General features: G+C 39.7%; 2 protein-coding genes across 2 annotated transcripts; both read right to left on the reverse strand.

The window, feature by feature from the left end:
* Positions 1-1258: 1258 nt before the first annotated feature.
* Positions 1259-9040, reverse strand: si:ch73-252i11.1 (uncharacterized protein LOC553517 homolog). The gene is made up of 12 exons (XM_055055801.1): positions 8619-9040; positions 6891-7026; positions 6478-6790; positions 6326-6376; positions 6108-6234; positions 4604-4769; positions 4292-4409; positions 4113-4209; positions 3947-4019; positions 3226-3356; positions 2847-2998; positions 1259-2544 (listed from the first exon to the last, which is right to left on the reverse strand). The coding sequence occupies exons 1-12, from the start codon at positions 8885-8887 to the stop codon at positions 2105-2107; spliced, it is 2073 nt and encodes a 690-aa protein (XP_054911776.1). The 5' UTR covers positions 8888-9040; the 3' UTR covers positions 1259-2104.
* Positions 9041-9773: 733 nt separating this feature from the next.
* On the reverse strand, positions 9774-23997 carry LOC129376171 (protein mono-ADP-ribosyltransferase PARP12-like). Its single transcript, XM_055055689.1, has 12 exons — positions 23484-23997; positions 21477-21612; positions 20371-21376; positions 20235-20285; positions 20021-20147; positions 19073-19238; positions 17737-17854; positions 17557-17653; positions 17368-17440; positions 13270-13400; positions 12917-13068; positions 9774-12747 (listed from the first exon to the last, which is right to left on the reverse strand). The coding sequence occupies exons 1-12, from the start codon at positions 23750-23752 to the stop codon at positions 11654-11656; spliced, it is 3420 nt and encodes a 1139-aa protein (XP_054911664.1). The 5' UTR covers positions 23753-23997; the 3' UTR covers positions 9774-11653.
* Between the last annotated feature and the right edge of the window lie 529 nt (positions 23998-24526).

Genomic DNA, 24526 nt, shown 5'->3' on the forward strand with positions numbered 1-24526 from the left:
GCCTCGGAGCAATTCAGTTGAAACGCTACAACTTAAGCCACAATGAATCAGACAAAATCAGAAATTCTGATTTTGTGAAAGTGGTGGGGCTGGCTGACCTTTTGACTTTTAAACTTTAATTAATATCTTCAAAGTTAAAGCAAAATAAACAAAATTCTTTGCTACACAATCGTAGTAGAGTCGATTGGCACCAATTTTGTCCGATTTCGGGGGCAGGGGTCTGGTTGACCTCTGGAAACATGTCTGAATATATTTAAAATGATATGAGAAACGTAGCACAAACATTTGACACCAATTTTGTTTGATTTGAAGAAGGTGCAGGGAGGGCGGGCAACTTCAATGAGTCCTGAGATTTCAATTGGAAATATAGGAGTTTATAAATAAAACGTATTATTATTGTAGTTCATTCATGAATGAAAGTTTATTGTTTTTAACAGGACATCTAAAAACTGATATAAAACGAAGTGATAATCATGTAAAATATTGCAACATGATGTTGACAGTGTGGAAATATCAATCTTTTTTCCATATTCAGCTTTTTAATCCACTTCACTGCTCTTTTAAACTTCCCCAGGCTGCCTAGCAACCCGTCTTCAGCGGGCCTCAAGTGGTTTGGTGTAAATCTGACGTGGCTCCTTAATAATCAGCTGATCAACAGACACATTACTGATCTACTAGAACTGAACCGGTGACTGAGGAGAGCCGTCACACTCAGGTCGGCCCAGAAACCAGGACAGGACTCTCATTTCACCAACTTGTTCTTATCAGGAAACCGAAACGGTGAGATTCATCATCCGACAGGCTGAGGATGTGATGCAGGGGGAAGAGAGGAGCCGGGAGGCCACACAGCAGCAGCCACGTCGCGCACACGACAGGAAGTGGCTCCTCAGGCTATTTAATGTCACTGGATATTTCCTGCCAGTGGGTGGGGGGGTGGCTGTTACGTCCTGCGGGTCACAGCAGGAAGCTCCATCTTAATGGGCTGCAGAGGCATAATGGAGAAAACGTGATGCAGCGGACATGACAGTCCAACACATCCACCCTCCACCTACTGTCTGATCACAACCATTCGACATCATTTATAAGAATGAAACACAGAGAAGAGCTCTCACATACTGCCACAGGAAGGCAAGGTGAGTTTATTGATACAGCACCTTTCAGCCAATCACAATTCAAAGTGTGAGGAAGTTCAAAACAAATTAGATTCAATTTAGTCAAGTTTTAAAAAAGAAAACTATTTCATTAGGGGTTTTTATCTGCTACGCTAACAAATTTCATAAATATGAAGTTCAATGAAGAAAGTCACACAAGCTCACAATAGGAAGCAACTTTATTTTGAAATGATCCAGGAGGAAGCATGACTTTACATCAAGATTTGTAAAATCCTCCATTCCTTAGTATACATTATGAAAAGAAAATTAAAATCAAGGAGCCCTTATTTTTTACATTTTAAATTTTTAAAAGGGACACATAAATTTAGTGGCTCACAAAAAGCAGTTCTGGCAAAGTATTTAATGCTCTAATTCTGTGTAATTCGATTACAAATAAAGTGAAATGGGAAAAGTAGATCAACAAAAACTCACAGTAAGGTTCAAAGGTCTTGGTGATGAACCGCCACAGATCTGAACAAGATCGATAAGAAACAGAAGATGCTGTAAAAGTGAAGGTTGTCAAGGCACTTAGCATCGAACCGAGCTGTTTCAGCTCGCAAAAACGAACAAAACTAAAACAGTCAGCCAAACAGCATGTAGACAACTAGACACCAGCTTAAGTGTAATAATCTGTCATTATTGCACAGATTACTGCCTGCCAGAGGAGCCGCTGGCAAGCAGAGTTTACCCAGACCTGTAAAGTCTCCCATTTTGGCTGGGAAACTACCATTTTTTACTCGCCGGGTTATTATGATCTGCAGTCACTTAATTGTCCATTTTAGTCTCCACTTGTACTTTTTTTCACTTCCATCATTTTTATATTCTGGACATGTTTGCTGAATAATTCGTTGAGTTTACCAAAAGACATCATTACCCCCTTTGACATGTTTTTGTTTTAGATGATTTAATAAAAATAAAAAATCATTAAACTTCCTCCACTGTTCTTACTTTGCTCAGGCTATGACACAGGAATTGTTTGAAGAGCTGGCTTGATTTGACGCTGTGCTGCCTTGATACACTGGTGCACTGCGTTGATACACTGGTGCACTGCCTCGATTCACTGGTGCACTGCCTCGATTCACTGGTGCACTGCCTTGATTCACTGGTGCACTACCAAATATGTCAACCAGCGGGTGTGTGGTCCCATACGTCAGCAGGTACTCAGGATAGATCTGGTGCCTCTCAAAGATAACAAAAATAGAGGGATTTGCGATGTCGTTGACACAACTGTCGTAGAAGTTTATGTCTCCTCCGTCTTTGGAAGGAGGTCGGACGTAGCTGGAGTCCCCTCGTGTGTAGCTCCCCACCAGGACACGAGACACAAACATGGTTTTGACATCAGAGTCACCAGTGTAGCTATGGGAGTATTTAGCGTCCCGAGCAAAGTAGCTTCCTGTGATTAGAAACAAAACGATAACCGAGAAAGACGAAACACACGTTGAGCTTTACGGCAGTAAGAAAGGCAGGTCTTTAATGGATTATGGAGTTTTAGCATGTTTATTTGAATGACATTGTTTCTTCTCCAGTCCCATAGTATGTCATCCAAGAAACTATAAAAAGTTAAGATTGTGGAAAAACACCGAAGTATCTTTTACAGTACAATTTTTGTTACATGTGTTGATAAGGTAAATTTAGAAAGAAAGGACTTTTCATACACTGGGGTAAACCGTGACTGAACCATCACCTTTAACCCACCTTTGCCATAAGCTGTTCCATTAACGCCACAGATCCTCCAGTCAAAGTTGTTGAGACAAATGGCGTCGATGTGTTTCGAGTCAGTCCCATGAAAAAGTTGCTTTTCTTCCACCTCACGTCCATTGTTGTTGTTCTTCATCTGAGTCTTTTGCCTAAAGGTAAAAATGTGGCAAAGGAATGTCCCTTAAAAACATGTTCACAGAGGTAACATGTTGCCAAAGTTTCACCTGGTAGCTACCTCATGAGGTATCTACCTCATGAGGTAGTTACCAGAGGATATCTGTTAAAAGTATGACTAGCTGAATGACCAAAGACTCTATTAAAATAAACAGAATCAAAAAACCATCCAAGTTTTTAACTTGGTCCATAGCATACATACAACTGAAAGGCTTCCCAAAGCACCTTGTTCTGAATCCTCTCTATCTTGACAATATCGAAGCCTCTCAAGGTCGAATGAAAACGTGCTTCAATCTTTTGAAATTCACCCGAAGTGCGCGGGACGGCAACTCTCTACAACACACAGAAACAGGAAAGGTTTCAGTGGCAGCGACCAGGGCCAGCGGATGGAGGAGAAATATCAAACAAATGTGATTCGCCAAGGCAAAAATGAGGCCAAGTTGGCAGGACACAAACTGTGAAGAATAACAAAAAAAACATCCAAATCTGAGAAAACGGAAAATACTTTCAGTTTCTCATGTTGGAGTGAGTGTCAGAACTTTGACGTTAAAATGCTGTTACGACACACAGTTTGTAACAGTTTGTGAAATATAAGTTAATTAGACCATTTTAGAGAATGTGTATTTATTAACAAAGGTATGAGCTTATTGTGACAATTATTAATTTAATTCCATATAGTGATTTTGCTTCAGTAACAAACTGTTTATTCCAGTCATATTTGCATTTTGAGGTGTACAAAATATCAGAGCAATGTTATTTTATCTAACATTTATCTAAGTTCGAAACATTCGCCCTCTGGCTCGGTCTTGGTTTGAATTCCATCATTGCTGTTTGCTTTCTATACAAAAAGTATGTAATTCACCCCAATCCCCCCACAGAGTGGAGAGGCAGGAAACCCTAACCCTACAGTGAGTTTATTATACCGAGAATCCTGTTGGTGGGATCTGAGTCTTGTCCCAGTGGTCTGGCACAGGAGAAAAGATTGCTGGAGGCTTTCTGCAGGAATAGATGGTGAGGATAAGTTTCATGTTGAACCATTTTAAAACATTCACAACCAGACGACTAACTAAAGCTGCTTTAGGTCACTACCTCATTTTTTTGGTTCGGACATCAGCGGCAGAGACAAACCGAGGACGTCTGCTCACAAGCCTCTTAGTACGGTAATGCTTGTTAGTTTGAATCATGTCTGCAGGAAAGAAAGATATTAATTGAAGTTGTATTTATTTGTTTTTCGAACCTGTTTCAAATGTCAAAGTCTTGTGTTTTACCCTGGATACTAAGAGTATAAGACTGGGAGCCAGCAGAGAACTCCACTTCACTCTCATTGTCCAGAAACTTCTGCTCCAGAGTTTCACTTCTGATGTCTGATGATTTCCCTCCGGCGCTCTGCAACACAGTGTTGGTGGTTCTGGCTCAGTACATGGAGACTCAGGTTCTGACCAGAGAATCTCATTCAACATGTTTGCTGTATTTCCTATAAGGCCAGAGGGAGGACTTCCCAAACTTCTGATTTTGAGCACAAAACGAGCAAAATCTTGACACAAGTATTTAGAAAGCATATAAAAACTTTGTGTACTCACATCTGAACCGTACAGGTTCCACTTTCCAAACTCGTCCTGCCAGTACCAGAGCCACTCCGTGGTGTGGATGAAGGTCGGCTCAACCAAAGAGTTCACCGTAGTGAGCCGCCGCACTTTGTTCCCTCCACGAGTCATGGTGTCAAAATGAACAGGCGGACTCCCGCTGCTGCAAACACAAAGCAACGCTTTCCTGAACTGAGAGGAATCACAATAAATGTTATAATTGTTAAACTCGTCACCGTCATCGTGGGAGTTCTTCGATGTAGATGGCGTCCGTTTCATATTTTTAGGGTTTTTTTTGTCCGAATTAAATTTTAAATGCTACAGTTGTTTCCCATAGAAAAGCTGTGCAAAATTAACAACTATTTAATATAAAAAAGCAACCAAAACATGTTTTTATGCTTTTCGCCTGACTTTACGGGCCAGCCACAAAAATTATGAAGATAACTTTAAAGGAATGGAAGCTGCCGAAAAAGAAAAATGTCGACTCCTCTGGGCTACTGTACAATATAAACAAAGAACAAAAATAATAACTGTGCACTAACAACCAACCACATCAACCAAGTTTAGATATTTTGAACATAAAAAAGATGGGGGAGCATACTGAATGTGCTGCAGTTTATTATGCTAACACAATAAATGTGGTAAATGATTAGCACTTTTTAGGTTAAAAATATAGATAAAATGGAAAAGGTGGAATTCAGGAAAATAGAAATAAAAAAACACAGAATTTGGGGGGGAAAAATGAAATGGAGTTAGGAAAACAATACAACAGTTTCCCATAGCCACAGTTCCAAAGTGCTGCTTCACTGGAGAGAACAAACAGCACACTTCCTACTTCCTACAGCCATTCTGGTTCAGGCACAGAAAAGACTTCTGACACTGCAGGAGCATTGAATTCAAAATGAAGGTGGATGTATTTTATTGATGGATCAAAAGAATAACTCTTGATTAAGCTTTGCTTAGAATTCTGCAGAAGGAACCGTGTAGTTACAGGTTCCCAAAGACAACCGATGGCAGCTGCCGCCGCACCGAGGTAGAAAGAAGCATGGCAGCCAACGATCGTATGACAGCTAGCTTCTGTTAACCAAAGACACACAGTTAGCCACAGCAGCTAACGGATCTCAACACAAACATGATCTAAGTTCCCAAGAGACAAAGTCCATCTGGTAACTAGCAACAAGTTGTCAACCCAACAAGAAGACTTTGCTAGCAGACAGTCAACACAACAGCCCAGCTACTTTGTTTCTTCTTCAATGAAAGAGCCTCAAACAGGATGTGAAGATAAAAAAATAAAATCTTCTCATTTCGGGACTCAACGACCTACATTTAAATCACAGAGATTTAAATTACTTCACTTTAAAAGCAAAATATAATGGCACTTCCATAATGTGAGATCTTGTTAAACTTAAAAAAGGCAATTTGTCAAGAAACCTGCATGGAGCAGTTCATTTTTTCTTTCTGTGACAAGCTGAGAAGGTTTATGCCCATTAGAGCAGAATACCTGTACGAGTTGCTGGGATCACAGTATTCCTTTTCGATTGTCTCGTTATCAGGCAAGGCGTTCCACTGGCCTCCTTCCTGGACCTGCCATCTGTACGGCATCTTGTCGTGAGCTTTAAAACATTTGTCTGAAAAGAACAAAAAACAGACAAATAACAAATGTTTTAAAGAAGCAAAATAAGGAAAGTGTACAAGTCCCGTGGGGAATGACAGGCTTACCCTCATGCTTACAGTGGCCTTTAATGAAGTACATGCATATCTCCGTTTTATCTAGTAAAAACGGAAAAATGAAAAACAAAACACAAAATTAGCTTCTTTTTTGCAATTCTTTGCAGCATCATTTATTCCCATGATATAATTGGTGTATTTACCTTTGATATCATTTCCCGCTTGGCCACCAGCTGCACCAATCAGGTTTCCCCTCCTAGCCCTACCAGATCTCCCCCTCATATGGAGCCTCAACGCTTCTCGATTTGCGTAAACGGTCTTCAGCGAGCGAAGCATGTCGTTGGGCACCATCTTATCATGCAGGATCTTCTTCGGCTGAAAAGCAGTGAAGTCGTGGGCTCTGGAGCAGCTGCAGCTTCGGGTCAGGGACTTCTCGCAGATGTGGAGTCTTTCACAAGCTAAGCCGCTCGTACAGCGGCCAAATTCTCCATCACCGTTATTGTAATCAAAACATATCTGAGGAACACAGTCAAGTATAGTGAAGTTGAGTATAAACCTTGTTGTTTCTAATGTGAAACTTCAAGAGGTGAGAATGTAAAAGCGTTGGTGGACTTACAGACGGCAGCATGCTGTTGTCGCTCTGCAGCAGCAGCGTACACAGCTCCGCCCTGCTCAGGCCCTCCAGCTCATGTTCCCTCAGCAGCCTTTGGTTGTACTCAGAGTTCAGAACGTGGGGGAAGCTGCAGCCTCTTCTGTTGGGGAGGAAGAGGCAGGTTTTCATGGCAGATTAAAGTCTCATTCAGAAAGCAGAGTTGTTCCCAAAAAAAAGAAAAAGATTCTTTTATCATTTTTAGCAAATGTCGCATCAGTGGGATGCAGGGTTTCCCCAGTCGTTGGGATATTACCCAACATCAACAAACTGTAGCTACATATATTTATTTTGCTGAATTTTCTCATATTTCATTTTTCTATTTAAATTAATTTACTGTTGTGCGATTCTTTTTACTAAGGGCCCGCCGATTGCAGCTTTCTGGTTGACTGTGGATTTCCGATCCTTAAAAAGCCTGACCTGTCGATTCCAGTTTTGGCCCATATTGCATTTTTTTTTTGTCTGAGATATTTGTTAATATAGCTAAAAAATAGCTGAGGTGGCAACTGTGTTGTGACTGTTGTTAACTGTAAACGTGTATTTTCAGTTCCTGTTTTTAACAGGTAAAACAGCATTTTGGTTGAATTAAAATGGCTTAGAAGTCAATTCTGAGGTTAAGATGTGATCCTGCCAGTGAAATGGTTTATAACATTTGAGTTGTAATAGCATTAAAACCCATGTTGAATTTACGTTGAATCTTGTCATGAGACTTTTGTTTTGAGTGCTAACTTTATAAGTGTTTAATGTAAACTGAAAATTTTAGAAATTAACAGCTTATTTTATTTATTTTTTCTTCTACACGCTCTTCTTAATATTGGTAACATTAAAGATAATATTCCTGCATTTTTTTTGTTTAGTTTACCAACATAGCTCCTTATAATACAAAAACATGCCAACTCCAAAAAGGTAAAACACAAAGCGATTATGTCACTAGTACAAGTTATGCCTCATTTATTGGATTATCAGAAGTTAGCGAAGGAAAACGAAAAACGAATGATTGGTTGCTTTTTGTTTTAACAGTCATTCAGATACAAGCAAATTGGTGTATTTTGTATTGGTTGGTGTAAAATTCGCCACTTTCAATCAAAATAAAAAGAAATTTCTACAACAAATGTCTATGATATGGTATGCAAATATATATATATATATATATATATATATATATATATATATATATATATATATATATATATATATATATATATTTGCATACCATATCATAGACATTTGTTGTAGAAATTTCTTTTTATTTTGATTGAAAGTGGCGAATTTTATATATATATATATATATATATATATATATATATATATATATATATATATATATATATATATATATATATATATATATATGGGCTCATGATAGGAGTTAGAAAAACAACGTTGAATGATATCACTCTGCTACTTTCAATTTAAATCAACTGTCAAAAACTTTTCAAGCATGTATTCCACAATTCTAGTCAAATTCTGAGGTCATACTGCCATTTCTCTCATGTCTGTTTATGTACTTGTTTGTCCGCACGTCATCAGATCAAGGGTTCTTTTTCCGCAGCACGTCAACGCACCGCAGGTAATCTGAGGCATTAAAACAGTAGCGTCCAGTTAGCTGCGACGGCTTCACTTTTAACTGAACAGGTTTATAGCTTGAGAAGAAAAAAGAAAGTCTGACAACCATAAGGCCACCGAGTTATTCACCTTTGTAGGAAGTGACAGGAGCCGGAGAAGAGGAAGTTTTTACACATGTGGAGCCCCCCGCAGGACCCCGGACAGGTTTTCTTCCTGCACAGTCTCAGGCTGGTCCTGGCCACCACTCTCTGCTGCCCGTTGCTGGAACACAAGGCAAACTTGCTCTGGTTGGAAATCACCTCAGTCGTGGACTCCCCTGGGAAAAGGTTGAACATCAACTCCTCGACATCAACTGCTCCTTGATTAGCGCAGATGAACTGTAATATTTGGGTCTCCATGGCTTCTCCAGGAGCCCTTTCCGTCCCGACGTCAGCTGTGGTTGAGGTGTCACTCGGGGCAAGGCGAGTAAGAAACGCCCCGTGTTGTTTCTGATGATTGGAAACCGAAACTGAACTATATTTAGACTGGCGTCATCCCGTAATGCTGCAGTTTGCCACTTGAGGGCGTTGTTGTGCAGAATGATTATTATTATTTTTTTTTACAGGGGTCCAAGGTTTCGGGAAAGTGATCCTGGGCTTCCAAAGAAAATGATGTAGAAACGATATAGTGACAGCAAGAAATATAAAGTGGAAATGATCACGTTGTTTCGTACTTCTTTTAGCTAAACAGAAGAAAGTAATGTATTTAATAACCCCCCTTTTATTGATCTATCGGGTTGGAAGAAAGCTCAGACGTTTTGAGGATTAATTTTTAAATGAACTTTTTATTGTTTCTGTGTCCAAACATTGAATTCCACAGAATAAATGTCTGCATTACAAGGAACCGATAGTTGATTTCAGTTATTCTCTTTGAGGCATGCTCATTTTTGATATTGCCTGTCTTAATGCCTAACATCAAGGTCAGACTGAGATTTTTTTAAATGACAATAGTCATAATTTGAGCTAAATAAAGATGCAATATTAGTGGCCATAGAATTACAACAAAGAAGTCGTCTTTATAAAAAAAACGATCGTCGTCAAGATCTGACCAGGCCAGCCCGTCAAGTTCATGACTGTCTCTTCCGACAGGCAGTCATTTCCACACTGACCTAGTTCTGTTACTCATCTAAAAGTTTAAGATTTGAAAACACTACAAAGGTGTTAATACCCGTACATTCACACACCAGTTCTGGTTCCTCTCATCTTCAAGTTTGCTGGTGATGACAGAAACTCAGAAGCAAGCAGCTCGTAATAGAAAAGAACTTTATTTTGATAAGACACAATCAGGTAATTACCATTTTGATTTTGTAAGAGGCACAAATGAATTTACTGGCTTAAGAAAGGCAACTTTGGCTTCACTTTTATTGTTATGCCTTCATATAATTTGATTAAAATGAGCAAAATGATTATGAAAAACTACACCAACAACAATTAGAAGATTTAGAGAGCCAATAAAAACTTCACAGCTAAGAAAAAGGAAAAACAAGTTTGGAATAAAAACAGATGCTGTAAGTTATCAAGGCTCTTAAAGAAATCACTTTTTACTTAGGAGAGAAGAAAAAAGCTCTCAATGTGGAAATAGAATCAGCACAATTATTGAATGAGTGCAATAATGTGTTGTGGCACAGGAGGCGCTGACGAGTACACTGATCCCTTTTTCGGAACTGGATCTCGTTTCAATAACCTAACCAACATCTGATGGAAAGTATTGTTCAACATGTAAAGAGACTGGAGCTCTTGGGAAGAACTTTAAAGTTTACATTTTTATTTTGTTTTTCCCTTTATTCGCATCTAAAAGCATCGAAACGATTAGTGTTAAAGCAACATGACATTTGGCGGGAACACCTGAGCGATTCTCTCCACTCATTTTAAACTCATCGTCCCAAATCAAGGCGTTGACGGCTACTGCTTATTAATGAAAATGTATTCATCAATACGACATTTTTACTTTCGTGGTCTTTTCCCAAGCGCCAACCATCGATATTGTTAATGCGACGTGGCTTCCTGATCCCAGAATACACGATTCTTAGTACGTTATTCAACGTGTTAAGTTAGGGCGGTGAGAAACCACCTTGTTGTTCGTGGTGTTTCTCAAGTCAAATCAGCGCAAGAATTCTGGACTTGTCTGATCTGAGTTATTAGATGCTCCTACATTGAAGTAGTAAGAGTCCACTTTCTCAAAAATAAATCCTCATTGGTTGTCGTTCACGCGGGAACAAGCTTTGACAACGCTCTACTTTTGCTCTTATTGTTTCAGCCTTTTAGTCCACAAAGGAATGGATTATTAACGGCTGGACACATGCGTCAGAATGAAAAACATTGTGTTTATCACGTTGCAATCCAAAACTAAATGTTTTCAAATCGATTGTAATAGCTAGACGGCATAAACTTTATGCGCCTGCTCCATGTCGCCTTCTGGTGTTTACTGATGTGTTTGTTTTATCGTAGCTAGATTACAGCGCCACCCACAGCTTAGGTATAGGTAATGTAGCCTACTTGTAGTGTCTTTGTGTGAATTCAAATTTGTAAAAAGAAAAAAAAGATGCCTTCATGAGCATCTTTTTAGAAACGTCAAATAGCTTTTTAGTTTACTGGATAAGATTCTTTCACTGTATCGTTCTTGAATTCACTGTTTAGCCTTAAAAAGCACGCTGGAGGTGGGATGCAAACACCAGTGGTGACGGTAGTGTGTTTGTGGCACTGATGGATGGATGCCCTTCGCATACAAAGTGTATGTCACAGTGAAAGGCCAGCAGTTTAGCCTTGTCTGGCTTTGAGCGTCAGTCAACAGAGTATTTAAATACGACCAACCGCCTAAAGAATACGCTGCTGTTTCTCTGACTTGGCCTGTCAATGAAAACTGAAGCACTGAATGAAAAATCATTGCAATAGGTTGTTTAAAATGAAAACATTTCTAATATTTCCATTACACTGTAAATTTAGCATTCGCATGTATTTCTATTTATCCTTCTGTTTTTGGAATATTTCCTACATATGGGTGGAATATTTTTAAGCCCATTTCCCCTTCTGACATATTTTTACCCTTCTGACCAATGTTAAAAAAAAACAAAAAACCTCACCGAACTCCCTTATCTGTTAAGACCTTTTTCCATTTCGTAGCTGTGTTTAGGCTATGACACAGGAATCATTTTTTTTGGTCGGCTTTGAGGGGGACAATGCAGACGAGGTGCGTTGGGAATCAAGTCTGGTTTGGTACAGTGAAGAGGTTGTACTGGGTTGATACGATGATGAACGGGTTGGATACGACGTTGCACTGGGTTGATATGATGATGAACGAGTTGGATACGACGTTGCACTGGGTTGATATGATGATGAATGGGTTGGATACGACGCTGCACTGGAATGATGTGATGAAGAGATGGTTTTATTCAACGCCGTAGTGGGTTGATGTGATGTTGTACTGGTTTGTTTTGACGCCACACTGGGTTGATATGATGAAGAGATGGTTTGATTCAACGCCGTAGTGGGTTGATGTGATGTTGTACTGGTTTGTTTTGACGCCGCACTGGGTGTATACAATGATGAACTGGTTTGATATGACGGTGTACTGGATTGATGTAATGAAGAGATGGTTTTATTCAACGCCGTAGTGAGTTGTTGTGGTGATGTACTGGTTTGATATGATGTGGCACTGGATTGATGTAATGAAGAGATGGTTTTATTCAACGCCGTAGTGAGTTGTTGTGGTGATGTACTGGTTTGATATGATGTGGCACTGGATTGATGTAATGAAGAGATGGTGTTATTCAACGCCGTAATGAGTTGATGTGGTGATGGACTGGTTTGATATGATGCGGCACTGGATTGATGTGATGAAGAGTTGGTTTGTTTCGATGCCATACTGGCTTGATGCACTGGCTTAGGAACAATCACTGGTTTAGGAACAATCACTGGTTTTGGTTGCTGTGCTGATGTACTACTAATTATGTCAACCAGAGGGTGTGTGGTCTTGTACGTCAGCAGGTACTCAGGATAGATCTGGTGCTTCTCAAAGATAACAAAAATAGAGGGATTTGCGATGTCGTTGACACAGCTGTCGTAGAAGTTTATGTCTCCTCCGTCTTTGGAAGGAGGTCGGACGTAGCTGGGGTCCCCTCCTGTGTAGCTCCCCACCAGGACACGAGAAACAAACATGGTTTTGACATCAGAGTCACCAGTATAGCTATGGGAGTATTTAGCGTCCCGAGCAAAGTAGCTTCCTGTGATTACAAAGAAAAAGATAAGTGAGAAGAGAATATATTTTGAAGGCATCTTCTCAAGTCAGACAGTGTGATCTCAACCTTCCACTAATATAAAAATTACCAGACACTCTAAAATGTCATTTGTACAGTGCACTGTAGATGCCCTGAACCATCACCTTTAACCCACCTTTGCCATAAGCTGTTCCATGAACTCCACAGATCCTCCAGTCAAAGTTGTTGAGACAAATGGCGTCGATGTGTTTCGAGTCAGTCCCATGAAAAAGTTGCTTTTCTTCCACCTCACGTCCACTGTTGTTGTTCTTCATCTGAGTCTTTTGCCTAAAGGTAAAAGTGTGGCAAATGAATGTCCTTTAAAAACATTTTCACAGAGCTAACGTACTAAGCTAATGTTGCCGAGCTTCCCCTCAAAGCTAAATGTTGACATGAGGTAGTTACTAGAGGATAAGTATTAAAAGGTTTCTTTTTAACAAAACATCAGTACAAAATCATCCGAGTTAACTTGGTCCATAGCATACATACCACTGAAAGACTTCCCAAAGCGCTTTGTTCTGAATCCTCTCTATCTTCAGAATATCGAAGCCTCTCAAGGTTGTTCGAAAAAGTGCTTCAATCTTTTGAAATTCATCCGAAGTGCGCGGGACAGCAACTCTCTACAATACACAGAAGCAGGAAAGTTTTCAGTGGCAGTTTGACTTCAGTCTACTTGATTTAAAGCTTCTGCCACAATTTCTGTTCTTGCCATGCATGTTAGCACATGGAACATAGATTGTGCAAGTTCAACCTTAAGAAAATCAAGTGGACTTTTAGGAACATAGTCTTGTCATACCTTTCACGTACATTAGAAAGTTTTGAAGTTCTCATGTTCTTAATATGAGAAGTGCATGTATCTTAGGATGAAGGGTGTGAAATAGTTTTCAACAAAGTCAGGATTGTGTTTGTTTTAGCTTTGGCCTTCTGGAAATTAAATACACACAATATTCTTGTTTACCAGTTCTAAATCACTTGCATAGTTATCAATATCCTATGAGTGCCAAGTTGTCAAGTAAATATTAACCAAATTAATCAAAGGAGGTCATGCTGTCACTTTCAAGCATCCAGGATCTTAAGTTCAGAGAACCTTCATCAGTGCAGACAGAGTGTTTGCATAGTGTTGCATGAAATCAAGAAATATTTTGGGGTATTGCTGTGAGTTGCAGCATTTTTTTTTTTTTTAAAGTACTGCACACATACATAATGTGGAAACATTGTAATTCACACACTTGGCAACCTTATTGAGGCCACAAATGCACCTTTTTACTGAAAGGCAAATGGAGATACCAACTGTGGAATCCCTTATCTTAGAGGATGCTGGAAAAGGACTTATATTACAAAAAAACAAAAACAAGTCACAAATATGACACAAAACTATTTTATTTACCAAAATAACAGTCTAGCTTTGTAAGATATACAGCAAAAACATAAAATGACACTGCCATAATTAACGGCACATCTCTTTTATAGATGCAAGTTTATGAAAAAAAAATTATTTCCTTCCTTCCCGTATATAATTTGAGACAGAACAAAAGACAAAGCATAGATACATTTTATGCTAAGTTGTGCTGCATTCAATGGATTTCTGAGACCTTCTGTAGACCCGATTGTCACTTAAACTTTATACTGACTCTTATCCCTCTTCTGTTTGCACTGGAGTTACAAAGCAAATAGCACTGATACAGAGATGGTGCAGGTTTCTATCTTTGTGGTTTTTGTTGCTTCTTATTAGAGTACAGTGGCAAGCGATTTTCTACTCTGTGCTCATACAGTAGACGTAAAATGCTTTGGCTAAAGTAAAAGTAAACAATTCAACTGATAGCAGAAGTACACCGGTAGTTTAAAGTACAGGATGGAAGTAGCACTGGATGAAACTCACAGTGAGCTCTAGGTCCAGATGAAAAAAACAAAAACAAAGAAGTTCCTAAAACCACTAAAATCACTACACAAGCTAATGCAACCAGACTGGTGTTCCTAAACAAAGTACGGTAAGGTTCTGTCCTGCATGCACAGATAGCAGATTCTAAATAAAATGCTAACAAATGGTCCCTTCAACTAAGACCCACTGTATTGCCAAACCGTTTTGTAAAAACATGAGGTTTGTGTTCCACATCACAAACACAGGATCATATGCAACATATATGTGTCCTTTATTTATTTGTAGATTTCAGAACATTTACAGACTATTTACACAGACAAATCCTTCTCAGACATTTCTGCTGTCTTCAGAAATGTAATACAGTTGCTTCATGTCTTACATCCCAACTACCACTGTTGTGTATTCAATATTCAACTTGAACTCTGCGTCTCAAAAAGCTCTATTCTTAGAGAATCTGATGCCTTCTTCATCGACATTCCTTGATAGTTTCATCCTTTCTTATGCTCAATTCTGGTGTTGATAAAGCGTCCAGATGATAACAGAAGAAATTTGGATGGACGCACAATATTCTTGTTTACCAGTTCTAAATAACTTGCATAGTTATTGCATTAAATTGAATCATGAATTGAAATAGAAATTCCAATGTGTTTTGTGTAATTTGTGGATATCGGATCACCTACTCCATACCTTTCTGAAATTGGATCAAAACCATAGATTTTCATTAGGAGAACAGGAAATGATTTCCTTCCTGCTCAATTCTCATCTCCCATCAGTTTTCTATCTGAGATTTCTCCCACTGAGCCGAATTTCTCTGGTAGAATTTGTACCAGGCCAATGAGCAGAATGAGAATTTGTGAACGATGACATAGATTTTCTGCACTGATTTAGAAACGTACTCTGCCTGCAGTTGTCGTTGTGGCAGTGGAGGAAGTGAACAAAGTCGTTCAGTCCGTGCTGGCCATGCTTGCAAATACTGAACTAACATTAACAGCCATCTTGTTTGGACTGGCACTGGGTGATTGTTTTACAGCACAGGGAACTTCCAGATAGATTCATAGCATTGAATTGGAGCCTTACAGAGGTAATGGACAAACGTTAGCGATTTTGTAAAATTTAAAATCTCAACAGAGTCGATGTCTCCAGGAAGCAATCATTTCTCAACAGCTAAGACCTTCTGGACAAAGCAAAGCACTGGACAAGGAGCGTTTTTTTTTTTAACCAGAATAAGAAAATTGTAACAATTTCTTATATTGTAACATTTCTTATATTCATCTATAAGCTTCTTGCACTTTTCTGGTGGGATTTTCTCCCACACTTCTTTTGCAATATGCTCAAGCTCTTGTACATTTGCAGGGCTCTTTTCTCCAATGGCAGATTTCAGCTCCACCCAAAGATTTTCAATTGGATTAAGATCAGAACCCATTGCTGGCCATTTTAAAACAGTCCATTATATCCCTTTCAGCCATGCCTGCTTGCTTTTGGAGGTGTGCTTTGGATCTTCGCCTCAAACCAAGTTTTCTTACTTGACAAGACGTTTAGCTCCAGAATTGCTTGGTAATCTTCTGATTTCATGATGCCTGTGATACAGTAAAGTCCTCCAGTACCAGATGCTGCAAAACAGCCCCACAGCATTATGGATCCTCCACCATGCTTGACTGTTGGTATTGTGTACATTTCTTTAAAGGCTTCATTGCGCCATCTATAAACAGACAACAACTGTTTGTACGAATTACCGAAAAGCTCCACTTGTGTTTCATCTGTCCATAAAATGTCCCAGAAGGCTTGAGGTTTGTCCAGGTTCTCTTTTGTGAAGATCAAGCTTACATTTTTTATGTCTTTTCTTTAGCAATGGGGTCTTCCTTGGCCTCTGTGCATAAAGCCCCACTTTGTTTAATGTGCAGCGTATGGTACTTGTTGAAACAATCACACCAGACTGCTCCAGGTTGGTCTTTAGGTCTTTAAATGTTTGATATGGTGTTTTTTCCACCATTCTGTCATCAATTTTTTTCTTCCCCCCAAGTCCAGGGAGGTTCTTGACCATTCCATGCCTGGAAAACTTCCTAATAACATTACGCACTGTTGAAACAGGGACACCAAGGTCTTTGAAGATGGCTTTATACCCTTTGGAGGTCTTGTGCTTACAAATGATAGCGTTTCTGGTGTCCTCAGACAGGTCCTTTGTCTTTACCATTGTCACATGTGAAGATGGACTAACAGGTGGCTTTTAAAGCACCAACATGATCATTCATTGGTTAATTCATGTCACATGTGTGGAGGTACTTCATCACAAGTGATCTCTATTTGTGATTTGCAACAGGTGAGCCAAATTGAGTTTTCATACTGATTTGCAGAAAAGGGTGCCAATACCATTGACATGGTAAACATTATGTTTTTATTTGTTTTCCTCATAATGTTCATCTTTTTAAATGTCTTTTTATCATTTTTATCATTTGCAGTTAAATGTTGTTTCACTTGATGAATTTCCTTCATATTTCATATCTATAATGTTCTATTATAGATATTTAAACTTCATGGGTGCCAATAATGGTGAGCAGGACTATAACTGACTTTTTAAAGACTCGAGAAAGATTGGCCCTCTACACCACTGTGCTTCTATCTGGAAAAAGAAAAGTATTCGCCCAATCCTACTTCCCTCCAGTCAGAGTGGAGAGGCAGGAAACCCTAACCCTATAGTGAGTTTATTATACCGAGAATCCTGTTGAAGGGATCTGCGTCTTGTCCCAGTGGTCTGGCACAGGAGAAGAATTTGCTGCAGGCTTTCTGCAGGAATAGATGGTGAGGACAAGTTTCAGATTGACTTAGTTGAACCATTTTAAAACATGGAGAACACATTCAGAACAAGAGGACTAATGAATAACTGCTTTTCCCCAACCTACCTGACTTTCTTGGTTCGGACATCAGCAGCAGAGACAAACAGAGGACGTCTGCTCACAAGCCTCTTAGTACCATAATGCTTGTTAGTTTGAATCATGTCTGAAGGGGAAAACAGACATACTAAACAAGGTTGCATTTATTTTTTTTAATTCAATTTCAAATGTCAAAGTCTTGTGTTTTACCCTGGATACTAAGAGAATAAGACTGGGAGCCAGCAGAGAACTCCACTTCACTCTCTTTGTCCAGAAACTTCTGCTCCAAAGTTTCACTTCTGATGTCTGATGATTTCCTTCCGGCGTTCTGCAACACAGTGTTGGTGGTTCTGGCTCAGTATGTAGAGAATCATATTAGAAGATGTGGCTCTGGTGTTCTCCAACAACATGGGATTCATTTAATTCCACAAATGAATAAAACTGGATTTTAAAAAAACTGATGTAAAGATGGAGTTTTCTAGCTAATTAGATGATTTTTATAAGGCAGCTTATTGGGGTGATTATAAATTAGTGTATGAAAGGACTGTTTAAAAAGAAGAAAAATATATTATCAGTTAAAGCAAAAATAGAGACAAGGAATTCTATGTTAGATTGATTTTACCGATTCCTCAAAATATTTCTACTGGCAGGAATCATGTACTTTTTTTTTTCTTGTCCCTGAAAGCACCAGCAGTAGCCACTGTTAGCCTGGATCACCTCAGCTGGCTCTGTTGCTGAGGCATCGTGTCACTACTTGTATCTTCTGTAGACATTCTGCTGACACGTCGTTTTTTTTCCTTGTTTATCTGCTGTTGGCCATCCCCGATATACGTGTAACAAGTGCTGTGCAGGTTTTTATGACATGGCATTGCTGAGGGCAAAGACTATAAACTTTGTTTATGTCATGTGTCCTCAACATGACTGCTCAGATATTTGGACTGCTATGCAGTATTCCTGAGGCTTACAGTTAAATCAGCTACATTTAACCTATTTTTTGGTGATATTAATTTCATTTAGTGAGTTCAAGAGTTTGGACCAACATTAGAAAACAATGGCGGTTTAGCAGCAAGCCTTGTGTTTGATTCAGATGCAAACTTGACTGCTTATAGTTTGTTTGCTCTTCAAACAACTCTCCCAAATAAACCACATCTATTCAATATTTTTTAAACCTTTCCATTATTATTTAAGATACTAACTGAGGCGTGGAGAGCCTGACGTAGAGCTCTCGGGTTCTTGTAGGGACACTCCACGCTCTGAGCTTAGAGTTGGATGTTTCCCTACTTGTGAACAATTTTTGCTCTATGATTACTGCTGTTCTCTTGCCACCCTAGTGTTGTGTTAACCCACCTACATGCTCCAGACTAGCAAACCGCCGTTACTTTTGCATTTGGCAGATGCTTTTTCGCTTACATTTTTTGAAAGCAGCTGTGCTTTTTTTTTTGTGACTGAACTGACAATAATGGACACTTTCAAAACTAACTTTTCTCAATTCTGACTTTGAGCACAAAACGTGTTTAGCTGTTACACAAGGACTTTGTGTACTCACATCTGAACCGTACAGGTTCCACTTTCCAAACTCGTCCTGCCAGTACCAGAGCCACTCCGTGGTGTGGATGAAGGTCGGCTCAACCAAAGAGTTCACCGTAGTGAGCCGCCGCACTTTGTTCCCTCCACGAGTCATGGTGTCAAAATGAACAGGCGGACTCCCGCTGCTGTAGACACAAAGCAACGCTTCAGTGAATCTAGAGGAAAATACCTGAGTTTTATATTCTGAGTGTGTTTGTCCATATTTATTTTAAGTGCTGCAATCCTTTTCCATTTTAGGATGATTGTCAATTTAGTGTAACTACAGTTTTAGCATAACTTCTGTTTCAGCATGAATTCCATTTTAACCTGGCTTTTGGTTTAACATAACTATCATTTTAGCATGAACTATTTTTTAGCATAGCTTCTGTGGTGGTTTTTGTTGTCGAAAGACTTTTACATTTTGTTGATCTTTGTGGGCCACCATAAATACATAAATAAATAACTGACAACAACAATAACTGCTCAACGACAGACTCTGGCCTCAGAATTCAATATGGCTGCTCACACGCCTTGTATATTCTTCTACCATGTTTGGGCAGAGGTAGTTTTATGTTTAGTTAATAATGGATAGTAATGGATAGTAACATTTTCCCACACAGAGAAAAATGTTTCAAATTGGACAATAAAGCATCTAACCAATTCTATTAAAAAATGTTTCTAGCTTGTCTGTTTCTTACTTCTAAATTAGTCTCAAACAGGATGTGAAGCTGAAACCACTAAAATTTAATTCACCAAGAGAAGTAACATGCTGATACAGACTTCACTTTAACGCTGTCATATTCTAAGATCCTGTTACACACTTAAAAGAGACCATTTGTCAAGAAACTTGCATGAGACCAAATAAAAACAGTTCATTTTTTCTTTCTGTGACAAGCTGAGAAGGTTTATGCCCGTTAGAGCAGAATACCTGTACGAGTTGCTGGGATCACAGTATTCCTTTTCGATTGTCTCGTTATCAGGCAAGGCGTTCCACTGGCCTCCTTCCTGGACCTGCCATCTGTACGGCATCTTGTCGTGAGCTTTAAAACATTTGTCTGAAAAGAACAACCACGAATGAGAACATCTGTGGCGAAACAAGGAAAGGAAACAGGTTCCATGTCGAATGACAGGCAGTAACTTACCATCATGCTTGCAGTAGCCTTTAATGAAGTACATGCATATCTCGGTTTTATCTAGTAAAAACAGAAAACACTAAATTAACTTCCGCTACGCACTTTGAATCATTATTCATTCCCATTATATAGTTGGTGTATTTACCTTTGACAGGTTTGTTTTTTTGTCTGCCTTTCAGGTCATCTGCTCCATTTCCCTCTTGGCCACCAGCAGCATTAATCATTTCGTCGGCAGACGCCCTTCGCATCCCTGGTTGGTTGCCGCCTCTCCCTTTATTCGCTGAAGTCCGATTGCGACTTCGACTGCGCTTTTTCTTTCTATTGCTGCTCGCCTCGGAGTCGTCAGCGGCGGCAGAGACGTCACTGTTTGACGAATTAAAACTCGCCACAAGACTCTTGCTTAGGTCGTGCAACTCACCCCAGATGTCACCAAAGGAAGTGCTTCGTAGCTGTGTGAGGAGATTACCTCCGCTTCCGCTGCCCCCTCTGCTTCCCCTCGGGCCCCTGGTTCCTCTGAACACCCTGTGGCCAGCTCTCCCTCCCCCTCTCGTTCCTCGGTTCCACTCCCTCTGCTCCATATTGAAATCACAGTCACTTCTTGAATCGAAGTCGTTGCCAGCGGCAGAGACGTCACTGCTGGATGACCTGAAATCTCCTTGCTCACTTTTGGTTTCATAAAGTCCATCTTCACTGACAATAGTCCACGACTCGAGGTCCACCACAAGGTCACTTTGGGTGGCTGTTTGTTGCTGTCTGGAGCTTCCTCTATTGCCCCTGCTGCCCCTCATACCTCTACCTCTGGGACCCCGGTTGCCTCTATTGCCACCTCTCCCTCTATGGCCCGGCCTGCGACTTGAATTTGGCCCGTCGCTGGAGCTGTAGTTGCCCCTGTGACCCCGAACAGCTTCGCCTCTGTTATAGAGCCTCAACGCTTCTCGATTTGCGTAAACGGTCTTCAGCGAGCGAAGCATGTCGTTGGGCACCATCTTATCATGCAGGATCTTCTTCGGCTGAAAAGCAGTGAAGTCGTGGGCTCTGGAGCAGCTGCAGCTTCGGGTCAGGGACTTCTCGCAGATGTGGAGTCTTTCACAAGCTAAGCCGCTCGTACAGCGGCCAAATTCTCCATCACCGTTATTGTAATCAAAACATATCTGAGGAACACAGTCAAGTATAGTGAAGTTGAGTATAATCCTTGTTGTTTCTAATGTGAAACTTCAAGAGGTGAGAATGTAAAAGCCTTGATGGACTTACAGACGGCAGCATGCTGTTGTCGCTCTGCAGCAGCAGCGTACACAGCTCCGCCCTGCTCAGGCCCTCCAGCTCATGTTCCCTCAGCAGCCTTTGGTTGTACTCAGAGTTCAGAACGTGGGGGAAGCTGCAGCCTTTTCTGTTGAAGAGGAATACACAAAAATTCAAAATGACCAATTTAAAAAGACGTGTTTAGCAATTTTAAAACAATTTTTGTAATTGCTGCATGAGTCCTAGTAAGGATGCACTGTTACAAAAATTTTGGCCAATAATGTTAACCAATATTAGTATTACTGTAATGGCCAATAACTGATATTGTTCATGTTCTATAAATGTTTCTAACCTTATGGTAATACAAGAAAGTGACCACGACACTTTTTGTGCTTTTCAGTTAAAAACCCCACATTCCTACGTTTTGGGCAGAAATGACTCCTCAGATAACTCTGGTACCTTGATTACTAAAAGTTCTCGAGGCAAATGGTCTGTTTGGAGATTTGAAGATGTGTAAACTGTGAATGCAGGATTGCCTGGTCCTGTTCTGAACTGGCTCAGGTCCTTTTTGACAGACCGGAACCATTTTGTTTATGCTCATAATCCTAAAGCTGAGCAAAGAAACATCACTTATGGGGTTCCTCAGGGCTCTATTGACGAGTCTCTTTCATTCAACATCTGTCAAACCAATCTGAGATGATGGGATTTATAAATACCTAAATTAATTCAATTAAATCACACTGCTGCACAACAGTTACTTACATCCTGTCGGCGTTGTCATTATAATTTCTGTTATGCCTAAACATGGCATTTAATGTTTCTTTCCATTTGTGTTGAATACTAATAAACTTGCCTCTCCCTGTTAAACACACATTGTTGGGATATTACTTGACATGAATTATCTATTGGTTCAAATATATACTTTTTTTTTCCTTTTGCGCTCAACTTATTCATTCCGTATCTAAATTTCTTGTGGGTTTCTTTTTTCACAACACACAGCAGCTTAGAAAAGGAAGGAACTTCATGCAGTGCTACATGGACAGATTTGGACTTGACCTTGAAGGAGGAACTGAATCGTTATTCCAAATTATTTTCTGCTCTTGCTTTAGATGGGGAAAAATTACAGCTTTAAACAATGACATACTTGAATTTTGTCTGAATTAAAAAAAAAAAAGAAAAAAGAAGAAGGTAAACTATAAAAGAACACATTGTGAAATTTGTGTGGTGATAGTGTCAAAATCCATGTGAAATTTATTTTGAATTTTTCCAAGACACGTACGTTTTGGGTCATAACTTTACACATGTTAAAGGGAAACTAATGTCAGCCCCTTTCTTAATTTTTGACTTACATTTTAAAAAGTCATTTTCCTGATTTTAATTTTGAATAGGCTTTAATGAATTGTGGCAACTGTTTGTGGGCAGTGATGCCACTGGTGATGAATAAACTTAGAAAGATTTAAGTGCCAGAAAATAAAAAATCTGATATAAAAGAAACTTCAAAATGTCAAGCTCGCACATATTTTGGATTATATAAGTGGTATTACATTATAAATGAAAAATATCAAATCAAATGATTAGTTGTTTTTTGTCTTACTGGTTGGATTAGATCCTAAACACACCTTGACTTTGAGGATACTTCTCTGTCATAACAGCAGTAGGTAAAGCTAGCTTCCACTGTAGAGAATAAAACAATTAGCCAATAATGTCACTGTTAACTTAGAGAAAAATATTACAGTCAAGCCCTTTCAGACACGTCATTTCAAAACTCTACTTGGATTATAGCGTCACACTGTCATTGTCTGATGGTTTTCGTGTGCTCGTCAGTCTTGCGCCACAGATCATCTTTTACCCCAACACTTGAACGCACCGCGGTCGACAAGGCCTTTGACCAGACAAACTAATAACTCCAGCTCGACCGTCGAGTTAGCTTTAACAGCCTGGTTTTAACTGCATGAGTAAAGACGTGACCACCTTCTCGTTTCCCTTTAAAGCGGCCCCTAACGTCACCGAGTTATTCACCTTTGTAGGAAGAGACAGGAGCCGGAGAAGAGGAAGTTTTTACACAGGTGTAGACTCTCGCACGTCCCCGGGCAGTCTCTCTTCCTGCACAGTCTCAGGCTGGTCCTGGCCACCACTCTCTGCTGCCCGTTGCTGGAACACAAGGCAAACTTGCTCTGGTTGGAAATCACCTCAGTCGTGGACTCCCCTGGGAAAAGGTTGAACATCAACTCCTCGACATCAACTGCTCCTTGATTAGCGCAGATGAACTGTAATATTTGGGCCTCCATAGCTTCTCCAGGAGCCCTTTCCGCCCTGAAGGCAAGAGGCGACTGCGGCTCTGGTCCAACAGGAAAGGGAAAAGCTCGGTGTCGTTTCTGCTGATTGGAAACCGAAACTTAACCTTTTTTAGGTAATACTGCAGTTCGCCACTTGAGGGCGTCATTGTGTAGCATTATTTTTCGCAACCTTTCAGGGCCGTTTTGCTTCAAGACAGTTCTGTGCCTTAAAAGTCAACCATGTGGAGTCGGAAGAGTTAAAAACGACGAAATTTCCTTCGTCTTTAGCCTTAAAAGAAGCGTTTCCTGACAGAATCTCCTATTTTCCAATCTCCCTCAGTGCCAAATAATACTGACCTCATTCCATCCATCCCATACATCCAGCTGTGGTTTTGAATTTTGCTTTGATTTTTTTTCTGCTCTTTTTTAAATTATTTTTTTTTGGTAATTATAACATCTTTGGATATGGTGAAAGTTTCACTTTTTAAAGATGCTCTCCCATGTTTTTGTGCCTAAACCTGAAATATGTCTGATCTAAGACCCATTTCGGCTCTGTTTGAAACTCTGTGAACCATTATTCAGTCAATTTTGTCATGTTAAAACCACAAACATCAATGTATTTTATGGGATTCGTGTTTTTTGTTCTTTTACACAAACGGCTGTCGTGCGCAAAGGGGTCATTTATACTAATACGCTCAAATAAAACCCAATGGAACATAACTTACTTACTCAAATAGTGTAGAAGCATCTAACCGCCAGAGTTAGGAGATCTGATTGAACAGAAAC

The sequence above is a fragment of the Poeciliopsis prolifica genome, unplaced genomic scaffold (assembly GCF_027474105.1).
Source record: "Poeciliopsis prolifica strain line A6 unplaced genomic scaffold, Auburn_PproV2 SCAFFOLD042, whole genome shotgun sequence".
In the NCBI taxonomy this organism is placed as follows: Eukaryota; Metazoa; Chordata; class Actinopteri; order Cyprinodontiformes; family Poeciliidae; genus Poeciliopsis; species Poeciliopsis prolifica.

Bases quoted from the DNA above. Each gene is read 5' to 3' on its own strand.
- si:ch73-252i11.1 (XM_055055801.1), bottom strand. From the start codon at position 8,887: ATGGAGACCCAAATATTACAGTTCATCTGCGCTAATCAAGGAGCAGTT. The intron at 7,027-8,618 runs GTGAATAACTCG...CCTCCCCAACAG, and splicing joins TCCTGTCACTTCCTACAAAG to AAGAGGCTGCAGCTTCCCCC. The intron at 3,357-3,946 runs GTATAATAAACT...TGTGTGTTGTAG, and splicing joins TCCCACCAACAGGATTCTCG to AGAGTTGCCGTCCCGCGCAC.
- LOC129376171 (XM_055055689.1), bottom strand. From the start codon at position 23,752: ATGGAGGCCCAAATATTACAGTTCATCTGCGCTAATCAAGGAGCAGTT. The intron at 21,613-23,483 runs GTGAATAACTCG...CCTCTTCAACAG, and splicing joins TCCTGTCTCTTCCTACAAAG to AAAAGGCTGCAGCTTCCCCC. The intron at 20,286-20,370 runs GTAAATACACCA...TGTTTTTACTAG, and splicing joins AAAAAACAAACCTGTCAAAG to ATAAAACCGAGATATGCATG.